Source organism: Myxocyprinus asiaticus, chromosome 39 (genome assembly GCF_019703515.2).
Source record: "Myxocyprinus asiaticus isolate MX2 ecotype Aquarium Trade chromosome 39, UBuf_Myxa_2, whole genome shotgun sequence".
Classification (NCBI taxonomy): domain Eukaryota; kingdom Metazoa; phylum Chordata; class Actinopteri; order Cypriniformes; family Catostomidae; genus Myxocyprinus; species Myxocyprinus asiaticus.
Window position 1 is genome coordinate 30,204,860 of NC_059382.1, and position 14,783 is coordinate 30,219,642.

At 38.0% G+C, this 14,783-nt stretch overlaps 1 protein-coding gene across 2 annotated transcripts in view; it reads right to left on the minus strand.

Annotated features, from left to right (window-relative positions):
* Window positions 1-845: 845 nt before the first annotated feature.
* The window catches only part of LOC127430023 (conserved oligomeric Golgi complex subunit 6-like), a 104,957-nt gene continuing 91,019 nt past the window's right edge, over window positions 846-14,783 (minus strand). For both annotated transcript variants that reach the window (XM_051679432.1, XM_051679431.1), the window contains one exon: window positions 846-1,556. In XM_051679432.1, the coding sequence (XP_051535392.1) occupies window positions 1,409-1,556 (148 nt within the window). In that variant the 3' untranslated portion in view covers window positions 846-1,408. The remainder of the gene's footprint in view (window positions 1,557-14,783) is intronic.

The window sequence follows — 14,783 nt, forward strand, 5'->3', positions numbered from 1 at the left end:
AATTAGTGGAACATGCCTGTGGTTAATGTGAACTACACCTGTGGTTACTCTGCTAAGTAATTTTTAGGGCCACTGTATATAGCAAAAGGAAATGCTTTCGAAATCTTTCAGACTAACATTGGGCTGCACGCAAAACTTTTTCAGTTCAAATGGAGTGTTTCAGGTTTAGATGCCGTCTGATAACCCAAATGGGTTTCCGTGCCTTCCGCAAACGTGATCCGGTTAAAAATAGCCCTCTAAATTAATAACCCATTTCACAGAACACCACACCAAAGTGTCACTCTTGTACTTCACTTGACTTTGCTTTCCGTTAACTGAAAGCCTCAAGCTGAATGCGAGGCATGTGAGGCGCGTCTCGGCTACGGGCACCATGGGGAGAGTCCCTTTACTGTGGCCATGTGACGCTCAAAATGTTACCCCAGATGAGAGGCCATGTGGCCCCCGGCGACTCTCACACACTGAGCTCTCTGTAGTCTCTTGCACCCGAACAGCCTTTATCTGTTACCCTAAGTTTCAGCCTTATTATTCTGTCTCTTTCCATTTCAGAACTAGTACAAACTTCTATTAATAGTCAGAGAGTACTACAGCGTTTTTTTATTCACTGTTTTTCAGCATTTTGCTAAATTTAGTTGACAAGCAAGGGCTGGCGGGCGTTTTGTTGGCAATTAAAGGGTGGCGTGACTGCCTATTGGGCTGCTAACATGAAAGCACCATTGTCTGAGAGAATGCATTCAACTCACTCCCCACTGGTCTGCTCCTCCGTAGGGTGGCCACAAAATTTCATTTAACTATCTCTTTCAAAAGAGGCAGAGAGGGAAGAAAACAGCGAGACACACAAGCCTGTGAACATTTAGGTGTACTTTAATGCACTTAAGAAAGAAAAAAAGATATCATGAGAAGAAAGGCAGAACTGTTTCAGATTACAGACTGTAGCTGAGTCATATCATGCTCTCCATGGGCGAGAGAGTGTGTGTGTGTGCAATAAAAAAAAACCTGTGTATGTAATGTAATGACAGTACATATGTTTGAGTGCACGTAAATGTGTGCGGCAATGAAATGGTCTGTAGTTTGCTTCGCCAGGCCTGCTAGTGGGGTTCTATGTTCACGTGGGGAGGAAAAATAATTTAAAAAAAAATTCTTAGTGGGATTTGTTCTCTCCTCTCCTCTGGCAAACAGCACTGTCCACCGAGTGCCATGCGAGCCAGAGATGAGAATGCTGGGAGAAATCCACAAACTTGCTGTTGTTTAAGTGTCTTTATGTCACATCTTTACAATTAAAAAGTCAAAAGCCCAGTCCCATCACCAGATGATACTTCTTGAATGCATTCTTGTGGCCAGAATCTACCATTAGTTGCAGTACATTGGGTAATTGTGGCTGGTTACAGTTTGCATTGTGTGTGCGGCACATTTAGGACAGCAGGGTTTGTACCTGCTGTGGAGATCTATGCAGGACAGATTCAGGTTCTTTATATGTGTTCGCAGGGCTGGTGATGGCTTTATATACCTCTCCATATGCACGACACATAAGCTCTGTAGATTGTTTGAAGATTTGCTCCCTGAGAGAGGAAGAGAAGGAGAAAAATAATTATTCTGAATATATTACTCTAATTAACACATTTAAATCAAGTACTTATTGATAAAAATAAAATATAAGATCACAATAAATAAGGTCAGACTTTTCATTACAGTGCCCATGTTATCAAGCAAATACATATTTACTAAATAATACTAATTAACACCATATATTTAAAATCATGAGAATCATTTCAGTCAAGTGTTTCAAAACTTTTGACCGGTAGTGTAAATATAAATATAAATATATATATATATATATATATATATATATATATATATATATATATATATATATATATACACACACACTATATGGCGAGCAGGGCATGGCCGAGTGAAGACGGTGCGGAGCGAGGCCAGGATGGATACCTGGGGTCGAGAGATAAAGCCGCAGCCAGAGCCGCAGTGTGTATATGTATATGTGTGTGTTTGTATATATATATATATATATATATATATATATATATATATAGTATATATATATATATATATATATACACACTGGCAGCCAAAAGTTTGGAATAATGTACAGATTTTGCTCTTATGGAAAGAAATTGGTACTTTTATTCGCCAAAGTGGCATTCAACTATCACAATGTATAGACAGGACATTAATAACGTGAAAAATTACTATTACAATTTGGAAAAAAAATTAAACTACTTCAAAGAGTTCTCATCAAAACATCCTCCACATTCAGCAATGACAGCTTTGCAGATTCTTGGCATTCTAGCTGTCAGTTTGTCCAGATACTCAGGTGACATTTCACCCACGCTTCCTCTAGCACTTGCCAGAGATGTGGCTCTCTTGTCGGGCACTTCTCACGCACCTTACAGTCTAGCTGATCCCACAAAAGCTCAATGGGGTTAAGATCCATAACACTCTTTTCCAATTATCTGTTGTCCAATGTCTGTGTTTCTTTGCCCACTCTAACCTTTTATTTTTTGTTTTTCTGTTTCAAAAGTGGCTTTTTCTTCGCAATTCTTCCCATAAGGCCTGCACCCCTGAGTCTTCTCTTTACTGTTGTACATGAAACTGGTGTTGAGCAGGTAGAATTCAATGAAGCTGTCAGCTGAGGACATGTGAGATGTCTATTTCTCAAACTAGAGACTCTGATGTACTTATCCTCTTGTTTAGTTGTACATCTGGCCTTCCACATCTCTTTCTGTCCTTGTTAGAGTCAGTTGTCCTTTGTCTTTGAAGACTGTAGTGTACACCTTTGTATGAAATCTTCAGTTTTATGGCAATTTCAAGCATTGTATAGCCTTCATTCCTCAAAACAATGATTGACTGACGAGTTTCTAGAGAAAGCTGTTTCTTTTTTGCCATTTTTGACCTAATATTGACCTTAAGACATGCCAGTCTACTGCATACTGTGGCAACTCCAAAACAAACACAAAGACAATGTTAAGCTTCATTTAACGAAACAAATAGCTTTCAACTGTGTTTGATATAATGGCAAGTGATTTTCTAATACCAAATTAGCAATTTAGCATGATTACTCAAGGATAAGGTGTTGGAGTGATGGCTGCTGGAAATGGAGCCTGTCTAGATTTGATCAAAAATGACTTTTTTTCAAATAGTGAAGGTGCTGTTTTTTTACATCAGTAATGTCCTGACTATACTTTGTGATCAGATGAATGCCACTTCTGCCAAAATCTGTACATTATTACAAACTTTTGGCCGCCAATGTATACAGTTGCAATCGAAATTATTCAACCCCCCAAGACAGTAAGGATTTACAAAGGTAAGCTTTTCTGATGACCCAGAATTTTTAAACTTTACATCTATATCAGTTGAGTGACACATTCAAAGTCATAGTGTGAATATATAACCTAATATTTCTAAATAGCAGGATTTTTTAAAAATACAGTCATGTCATAATTATTCAACCCCTATTGCATGTAGCTGTTTCTTAAATATGTAAGGCTACACAAGTAATTGTTTTAAAACAAAATTAAGTCATCAATCTGCAATGGCACTTATTTAAAGGGGACCTATTATGCAAAATTCACTTTTACATGATGTTTGAACATAAATGTGAGTCGGCAGTTTGTGTACACAACCAGCCTACAATGTTAAAAGTCCACCCACTCCTCTTTCTTATATTTCTATTAATCAAAAACAGTGTCTCAAAATGATCGGTTTTCGTTTCTGCTCTAAAGTGACATCACTTTAGAGCAGGCCACGCCCACTACTGGTAACGGACTCCACCCTATTATCATAGATCCTCCCCCGAGTGATCGACACACAGTCCGCCATTTTTTTCCACGCTGGAGCAGCTATGGTGGGAAGAATAATGTCTCCGCTTCGTAAGCGTCATAAGTGTTCTGTTGTTGGCTGTAAAAGTGAAAATAAGAGTCTTCATGTACTCCCAGCATCAGAGCCACTGAAGACGCAGTGGACAAGTTTTGTTTTTGAAGCAAATGTGCCCCAAAACATACAAAAATTCGTGTATGTTTGTTTAAATCATTTTACACCGGACTGCTTTGTGAATGAGAATCAATATTGTGAAGGTTGCACGGGAAATGAGTCGGGAAGCTCAGACACCGTCAAAGTAAGGCTTTTATTTTCTGCCCTCTGCACAGCCTGTACACTCTCTCTAGTGTTTTCCTGGGTTCACTCAGATAGTTTCACCAATAAAAAAAAACTCTCCATAAACTTCTTAAAAGACATGCAGCTTTTTGACATTCAGGACACATGCCAACACTGGACTGACGTGTCGTTCTTTCTCTGCTTCTGACGGTGGTGTGGCTGCTTATATGCCGCTCTCCCCAGCTCACTGGAATTAGAGACAGGTGTTAGACATAATTTAGCTCCAGCGTAAGTGCCCTTACCGCTTTCTCTCTCTCCTGACGGGCACTAGACCATGCCCCCGCTGCCACAAATATAAAGCAGGACTTTCCAAAAATGTGATTCTCAAGCATGGATTAGTACCAACTGTTCGTGTTCCAGCTTTAGTATAGCACTTTATATTTTGTTAATGTTTGCAAATTGCCTTTCCGAATGTGCTTGTTAGCTGATTCCATGGCTAATGCAGCTAAAGTTACCATTGTCTCTGATTGTATTCACGAAGAACAGAGCTATGTCGTTATTTTTATGCTTACTGTCTGTATAATAATAGGGGGCGGGGAGCAAAAGCTCATTTGCATTTAAAGAGACACACACGAAAACAGCGTGTTTTTAATTCCACCTAAAAAGTGGCATTTACAACATGGTATAATAAATGATCCGTGGGGTATTTTGAGCTGAAACTTCACAGACACATTCTGGGGACACCTGAGACTTATATTACATCTTGTAAAAAGGGCAATAATAGGTCTCCTTTAAGTTAAGCGTTGTAAGCAAAAATGTATTTCTATGCAAAAAATGCAATAAAAATAAAAACTGTCTCAAAAGCTAATAGAGGAGATTATTTCATTACACAAGAAATGTCATGGCTAAAAGTACATTTCTAAGGCACTTCAATTTCCAATAGACAAAGTTGGCAGCACCATTCATACATTTTTTAAATATGGTACAACAGCAACCTTCTTGGGGTGTGGAAGAAAGCAAAACTTCACCAAGGGAAATGTTGACTTGAATATTCAAGAAGTAATTAGGAAGACCTGTGGAGTCCTGGAAGAAGGTTTTATAGACATATGACACCAAACTGAAAATTAGTTTTAGACCCATGGGTCAGCAGTACATCTGGAGTAAGATGACAAGTTGATGACAAGAAAGACACCATCCCCACAGTCAAGCATGAAGGTGGGTCAGTCCTGTTATGGGGGTGTTTTGCGGCTGCAGGAAACGGCTATCCTGACTATGTGACTGACACCATGGATTCTTTCAGGTATCAGACCATTTTGGCATGAAAAATGTGATGCCTTCAGTGTGTAAATTGAAGCTCTGTGATCACTGGACTCTCCAGCAAAACAATAACACCATCTTAAACCCATGGGAGAGGACCCATTGGAGGGCAAGTCTAGTGCCAACAGCTGTGGTAAATCCAGCTCCAATAGCGTATATTAAAGTTGCTGCAGTTAAAAAGCTCATAGTTGGATCTCAAAATCTGGTTCAGGGATAGGTCGTGGAATGTCCTTAAATGGCCCTTTCAGTCCATCATTAAAATCCCATTGCAAACCTTTGGTGGGATTTCAAGGAAGCAGTGGCAGCACAGAAACCAAAGAATGTCAATGAGCTGGAAGCTTTTGCTCATGAGAAATGTGTAAAAATTCTAATAGAGAGGTGTCCAAAGCCTGAGAACACTTACCTGAAACATTTATTTGCTGTTATTAAGGATAAAGGATGCTCCACAAATGATTGACTTTGGGGGTTGAATATTTTTGACATGACATTTGTGGCGAGAATTAGTTAGTTTTTATTTAAAAATTTGGGTAAACTGAACTCTTTGTTCTCAAAATCACTCAAATGTGTATTAAAAATGTACTTTGACTGTTTACTGAGGTTTTAGTTGATGTGTTTTAATTCACATCACCAGAATGTATTCAGGTCAGGGGGGTTGAACAATTTTGATTGCAACTGTATATATATATATATATAAACATACACACACAGTTGTGCTCAAAAGTTTGCATACCCTGGCAGAAATTGTGAAATTTTGGCATTGATATTGAAAATATGACTGATCATGCAAAAAATTTAAGGATAGTGATCATATGAAGCCATTTATTATCACATAGTTGTTTGGCTCCTTTTTAAATCATAATGATAACAGAAATCACCCAAATGGCCCTGATCAAAAGTTTACATAACCTTGAATGTTTGGCCTTGTTACAGACACACAAGGTGACACACAGAGGTTTAAATGGCAATTAAAGTTTAATTTCCCACACCTGTGGCTTTTTAAATTGCAATTAGTGTTTGTGTATAAATAGTCAATGAGTTTGTTAGCTCTCACGTGGATACACTGAGCAGGCTAGATACTGAGCCATGGGGAGCAGAAAAGAACTGTCAAAAGACCTGTGTAACACGGTAATGGAACTTTATAAAGATGGAAAAGGATATAAAAATATATCCAAAGCCTTAAAAATGCCAGTCAGTACTGTTCAATCACTTATTAAGAAGTGGAAAATTCGGGGATCTCTTGATACCAAGCCAAGGTCAGGTAGACCAAGAAAGATTTCAGCCACAACTGCCAGAAGAATTGTTCTGGATACAAAGAAAAACCCACAGGTAACCTCAGGAGAAATACAGGCTGCTCTGGAAAAAGACGGTGTGGTTGTTTCAAGGAGCACAATACTTTTTTTGTTTGCTTACTTAAACAAAAATGAGCTGCATGGTCGAGTTGCCAGAAAGAAGCTAATGCCACAAAAAAGCCCAGTTCCAATATGCCCGACAACACCTTGACATGCCTCACAGCTTCTGGCACACTGTAATTTGGAGTGACGAGACCAAAATAGAGCTTTATGGTCACAACCATAAGTGCTATGTTTGGAGAGGTGTCAACAAGGCCTATAGTGAAAAGAGAAGTTTTGAGCTCTAAAGGCACGGGGAATCTTGTGAAAACTGTTGGCAAGATGAATACAGCATGTTATCAGAAAATACTGGCAGACAATTTGCATTCTTCTGCACGAAAGCTGCGCATGGGACGCTCTTGGACTTTCCAGCACGACAATGACCCTAAGCACAAGGCCAAGTTGACCCTCCAGTGGTTACAGCAGAAAAAGGTGAAGGTTCTGGAGTGGCCATCACAGTCTCCTGACCTTAATATCATCAAGCCACTCTGGGGAGATCTCAAATGTGCGGTTCATGCAAGACGACCAAAGACTTTGCATGACCTGGAGGCATTTTGCCAAGAAGAATGGGCAGCTATTCCACCTGCAAGAATTTGGGGCCTCATAGACAACTATTACAAAAGACTGCACGCTGTCATTGATGCTAAAGGGGGCAATACACAGTATTAAGACCTAAGGGTATGCAGACTTTTGAATAGGGGTCATTTCATTTTTTTTCTTTGTTGCCATGTTTTGTTTTATGATTGTGCCAATCTGTTATAACCTACAGTTGAATATGAATCCCATAAGAAATAAAAGAAATGTGTTTTGCCTGCTCACTCCTGTTTTCTTTAAAAATGGTACATATATTACCAGCCCGTCTGGCACCAACAATCATGCCACGCTCCAAATCATTGAGATCACATTTCCCCCCCATTCTGATGGTTGATGTGAACATTAACTGAAGCTCCTGACCTGTATCTGCATGATTTTATACACTGCACTGCTGCCACACGAGTGGCTGATTAGGTAATCGCATGGATGATTGTTGGTGCCAGACGGGCTGGTTTGAGTATTTCTGTAACTGCTGATCTCCTGGGATTTTCATGTACAACAGTCTCTAGAATTTACACAGAATGGTACCAGAAACAAAAAACATCCAGTGAGAGGCAGTTCTGTGGATGGAAACGCCTTGTTGATGAGAGAGGTCAGCAGAGAATGGCCAGACTGGTTTGAACGGACAAAGTCTAAGGTAACTCAGATAACCGCTCTGTACAATTGTGGTTAGAAGAATATCATCTCAGAATGTTATTCTGAGATGCGGGTTGGCACTGTTTTAGCGGCACGAGGGAGACCTACACAATATTAGGCAGGTGGTTTTAATGTTGTGGCTGATCGGTGTGTTTATATATATATATATATATATATATATATATATATATATATATATATATATATATATATATACATACACACACACACACACACACACACACACACATATTTACCGACCACTTTATATATATATATAGTACTAAGCAAATCAAAACACAATCTACAAAGACTTTGGAAGCCATAAGTTCTGCTGTTTTGGTTTTAAGGGTTCTTCTGTTGATGTGGGTATTTGGAAACACACCACACATCACACATGCATCAAGTCTAATTGAAAACTACATAAACTGGTCAGAGTGTTGCTGGTCGAGTAAGCACAGACAGTAGAGCCAAACACTGCACTGATCTGGGTTCAGTTCATGACAAACACTGCCCTCTACAGATGCTCTGTTACCAGCCCAGCTTCATACTGTATGCTGCTCTGCCCCCCTCTGTCGCTGTTAATCCCTCAGGCATGCTTAACACAACATCTCATTGGAATGAACTGGACATTTCTGTGAGTGAACAGCACGATTTTCAATAAAAAGTGTTCATAAAGTGGTACAAATTTAATGAATATTACTCTTATGTTGGCTTTAAGTGTGACAATAGGCAGCATTTTTATCTTATGTTAAATAATTCTAAATTATGCTGTAACAAGATTAAAAACTGTTGAGATGGTGAATCAGAATCAAGGCAAATGCTTATCAAACTGAAATGAAAAGAGAAAAGCCTTGTTTCATAGTGATTAAGGCTGAAAACAGTGTAAGTGAACAGAACTGTTCCTAACATTTCAACAACATACTTAGTATTGTGAACTCTAGTTACTATTATTGCCTCAATTATGACAAGAATCAGTTCATAAATGAATTAATGTTAAGTGATGTTATATTTTAGGTACTTTACAGATGTTATTGGGAATGAGGGCTGACACATCCAGTAGTTTTATCCACAACGTGCACTTTTTAAAATGTATTTAAAGATTTAGAAGAGGGGGAAATACTGTATGTATCCTCTATGGATACCTTGTGTCACTATTATAAGTGCTTCTGCAACAACATTTTACCAAATGTTTTTCAATAAATTATGTTTAATACCATCCAAATCACAGGACTTCCACAGACTTGCATTAGAGATGAGCTTCTGAGATCTGATAATCTGGCAGATGGGAACAGTTGCTGAAGTAAGATTGCTAAGTAGCGTTTTAAGGCAGGTCAATTTACATGCATGTAAACATTTATCGTGTGCATAAACATGCCTTATGTGTCAGTAAGACTTGGTTTTAAATGGTTAGTTCACCCAAAAATGAAAATTCTGCCATCATTTAGTCACCCTCATGTTGTTCCAAACCCATATGACTTTTTTTTCTTCCATGGAAAATTAAAGATGTTAGGCAGAATGTTAGGGACTGACAGTCTCAGTCATCGTTTACTTTCACTGTAGGGGAAGCAGGTGCAATAAAAGTGAATAGTGACTATGGCTGTCATTCTGCCTAATATCTCCTTTAGTGTTCCACTAAACAATGTCAGAAAAAAGGTACGGTCGGGGTCCATTTGTGATCACATAGGGTACAGCTTATGTGGTTGTACCCTCACTGGGTTAAAGTTACACCTTAAGGTACTAATATGTACCCTTTAGGGATAGATAAGGTACAAATACATTTATGTCCATGTATGTACTATTTTTCCCAAATGAGGTACAAAATACTGTGATCAAATGATTTGCCTGGTGGGGGTTGGGGTGGTTCAAGGCTGCCAAAGCCAAACCCTTCAAGTGCATGAAATACACTTCAGTGTCCCATACGTGATCTCAACAATTCAATAAACACGCAATTGAAAATCACCCAACACCAACATAAACTTAAATAACAAATGATAAAAATAAAATGTTATACAGTAAAATAGTTCATGTTCTCTGGTCACATACAACAGGTGAATAAATATAAAATAATCCATATCTGACCTCTGGATTTTCGTGTTTATATTTAGGTGAAGATGATGTTTTTTTTAACATATAAAACAAATTCATTATATTAAATTACAAACAGGTTTAGAAACAAATGACATTTTATCCCGTATAAAATAAACGAGCTGTTTCTTTAAATAAAATAATTAAACTTTGGATCGTTTGGATGTATAATTTATTCAAAGGAAGAGCACAAACTCTTATGCACAATACAAACTTTTTTAAGCAAGAAAAACTGTAGAGCTGCAAGAAATTTCACAGTTTTGGGCTTTATTCAAATTCGTCCAATGGGATTAACTCACCGCGTGTGCTGTGCGCGGGAAGTTTGGGATGTGTGCGAACCGACGCTTGCAAAATGATGATGGATCTCTGACTGTCGACGGAGGATCTTCTCCTCAAGTTAAAAGAACCTGGAAGTCACTGAAGAATCACATAAATTCAGAGGTACGTTTAACTTTAAATGTTGTTATAATTGGTACTTCACTTGTATTTCGTGTATTTGTCCAATTGTTATGTGTTTGTTGGTAGTAATTTTCGTTGACAGGGCCGTTGACGTGTTCGCAAGCTAACCAGATTTGCCCTCCCGCCAAACTACTTATTTAATTATACAGGCTTGAGAAAGCCAACATATTGTTTTCCTATTTCAGTTTAGTATGGAATAATTGACGAGGGACCGTCGAATTATTGGCAATTATTGGACACCCCATATTGGTAATTGCGTTGCGGCCGTTATGCCTCAGGTTTGCATTCATTTTCAATAATTCGACATTCGTGACAATCATTCCGCTTATACCAAAGCTACTACACCGCTAAACGTTTTTTGTCATGTTTTCTTTTGTCATGCTTTCTTCATTTATACTGATTTCTTGTACCACGTATTGAGCATATAACGGTATGTGTCCACTGCCATTCAACACCGCTTACCAGCAAGTGTGTATCGGCTATGATTGTTTTCCATCCACGAACAATAACATCATTTTTAATACGCAAGATTACAGTAGGAAAGATACCAGCGTTAATTCCGAATGCCCAAAGTATAAATTTTTTTTTTTGACTTATTACATGTACAGTATGCTTCCCCAACCACAGTATTGTCACAATAAATCCAAGTATTATGACATTTATTGCCTGTAATCCTTGATCATGCTTATAAATGTTTCTCTGTCTTTGTTAGCATACTTGGCACCGATCTCTTGGAGCGTGTACCTCTAATTCTCGAGGAGGAGAGGAGTAAGGAGGAATTTGGGCACAGTCATAGAGTCTGAAAAAACTGCAAAGAGCCTGTCACAGGTCTGGGTCAGGGGTGAGTGGATTGCTGTAGTATAACACGTTAGCTAGCCAAGTGCACAATAATGTTTAAGTCTTCTTTTTTTTTTTTTTTTTTTTTGTATAGTGCTTTTCACAATACATATAGCTTCAAATTATTGATAGCATTAACACTCTTTATAACTGAAGAGTAACAGAGTATCTTTGAGTGGTTGCACAATTTAAGTTCAGATGGGAAATATTGTTTGTACATTTGAGATTGAACAAATATTTTCCTCTGCACTTTTTATTTGGCTCCAACAGCAGTTTGCTGTCACTGATGAGGATGCACCTTTGAGGGACATGTAAATGTTTTGCATGTATTGTATGTCAAGATGCTACCAGATACCTTGGATGCAGCAAACTTTTTCATGGCGGAGAAGGGAGATAGAAGATGGAATGACTGGTGGATAAAAACTCTCCAGTGTAAGTAATATCACAGATAATTTTATGTCAATTATCAGCTTAAAATGCATGTTTAATTTCAGTGTTGCACCTGGAACAGTAGGTTAGAACTACACTGTAAAGACTGGGGGAACATGAAAATGAGAGCGGCACAGAATTTGGACATTTTTATATAGCTGAAAAGTTGGTGAACAGTTTACCCAAAAAGGAAAATTATTTCTTTTATACACCCTAATGTAATTTCAAACCAACATGAACCAACTTCTTCTTTGTAACTCAAAAGGTGAATTTCTGGTGGCGGGACATAAACCACAGTAAAAGTATTTTAAATAAATGGTGCAATGTATTCCAAGTTTTCTGTCATGATATGATCACTTTGATGAACAGAACATAATTTAAGTTGTTATTTACTATCAAATTAAAGCAATAAAGCACTGAAAACCTCACTGGTTCTCATTGCATCCTGAGAAAAACCTGGAATATATTTTAAGTAGTACTGATTACTTTTACTGTGGTTTTATTGTATTTTCCCCTCTTTTTGAGCTTTTTTTTTTAGTCACCATCCACTTACATTATGGCCAATAAACACTATGAAGATTTCAAACATTCACCTTATGTGTTCCACAGAAGAAAAAGATATACAGTTGAAGTCAGAAGTTTACATACACTTAGGCTGAAGTCATTAAAACCCCTCCACAGAATTCAAATTAGCAAACTAAAGTTGTTTAGGACATCTACTTTGTCCATGACATGAGTAATTTTTCCAACAATTGTTTACAGAGAAATGTTTTCACTTTTAATTGACTATATCACAATTCCAGTGGGTCAGAAGTTTACATACACTAAGTTAACTGTGCATTTAAGCAACTTGGAAAATTCCAGAAAATGATGTCAAGCCTTTAGACAATTAGCTTCTGATAGGATGTGTACTGAAATGGAGGTGTACCTGTGGATGTATTTTAAGGCCTACCTTCAAACTCAGTGCCTCTTTGCTTGACATCATGAAAAAAATCAAAAGAAATCAGCCAAGACCTCAGAAAAAAAATTGTGGACCTCCACAAGTCTGGATCATACTTGGGAGCAATTTCCAAATGCCTGAAGGTACCACATTCATCTGTACAAACAATAGTATGCAAGTTTAAACACCACGGGACCATGCAGCCATCATACCACTCAGGAAGGAGAAGCATTCTGTCTCCTAGAGATGAATGCAGTTTGGTGCGAAAAGTGCAAATCAATCCCAGAACAACAGCAAAGGACCTTGTGAAGATGCTGGAGGAAACAGGCAGACAATTATCTATACTTCATAATGATGATCATTATGTTTGGAGGAAAAAGGGTGAGGCTTGCAAGCCGAAGAACACCATTCCAACTGTGAAGCATGGGGGTGACAGCATCATGTTGTGGGGGTGCTTTGCTGCAGGAGGGACTGAATAGATGGCATCACGAGGAAGGAAGATTATGTGGATATATTGAAGCAACATCTCAAGACATCAGCCAGGAAGTTAAAGCTCGGTTGAAAATGGGCCTTTCAAATGGACAATGACCCCAAGCATACCTCCAAAGTTGACAAAGTCAAGGTATTGGAGTGGCCATCACAAAGCCCTGACCTCAATCCGATAGAATATTTGTGGGCAGAACTGAAAAAGCATGTGTGAGAAAAGAGGCCTACAAACCTGACTCAGTTACACCAGTTCTGTCTGGAGGAATAGGCCAAAATTCCAGCAAATTATTGTGAGAAGCTTGTGGAAAGCTACCCAAAACATTTGACCCAAGTTAAACAATTTAAAGGCAATGCTACCAAATACTAACAAAGTGTATGTAAACTTCTGACCCACTGGGAATGTGACGAAAGGAATAAAAGCTGAAATATATCATTCTGTCTACTATTATTCTGACATTTCACATTCTTAAAATATAGTAGTGATCCTAAATGACCTAATACAGGGAATGTTTTCTACAATTAAATGTCAGGAATTGTGAAAATTTTAAAATGTATTTGGCTATGGTGTATTAAACTTCTGACTTCAACTGTACAGGTTTGGAGCGACATAAGGGTGAGTTAGGACATAATTTCCTTTTTTAGGTGAACTATTTCTATAAGACTGGTGTGACCACTTTAATGTCAATTTAATGTGAATGATTAACTTTCTATTACTATAATTTTTTTCCAGTTATGTGATGAAATTGACCGAATCCATCCATCAACTGTCCAGTGCTTCAAGGAAGGCTTCACTAGTATTGCGCATGTGCGCCAAGAAAAATACTTTTAGCCAAAATATACAAGCAAGAGAAGAGATGTTTGCAGAAGATCTTCCAGGTATTTACTGTGGCATTACTGCAGATTATATGAGTAGTAAATATTGTCCAAAAAATGTGTTTGTTTCATCAGAATGTTGTAATACTCTGTCATAGCAAATTTAGTAAAGCTTGGAAAGTTGTTTTTGCACACGTTGCATGGTTTTAATTCTGTTCTAACATTATGTTTTCCTCTTACAGTGTGATGCTGATACACCATATGAAAATGGCTTTCACCAGGACGGTTCAAGTTCTGATCAAATGTATGGTGTACAGGGGAATGAGAATCAAAGAGGGGGTAATTTCAGCCTTCAGTACATACTTTCTTTTTTAACATGACTTTTTTCGCCCAATATGAAAAATATGCTCAATTTTGACCCAAAAGATGTCAAAAGTAATCCATGTGATGTGAACTGTGTGTCTAATTTCAAGTCGTCTGAGGGCATACAATATGTATTTTTTTAACCTTAACCTGAAATGAGAGAAGCTCCTTCGAAGTGGTTTGTGTGTTCACGTGTTTTTTTTTTTTTTTAAGCTTTAAAGTGAGGTACTGTCAACTGCCACTGTGTTAAAGATAGCCTGTGATGTTCATTAAAACCTCTCCTTTTATGTGCTCCTAAAATGTATTTTTGGGTGAGTGTTAAAGGG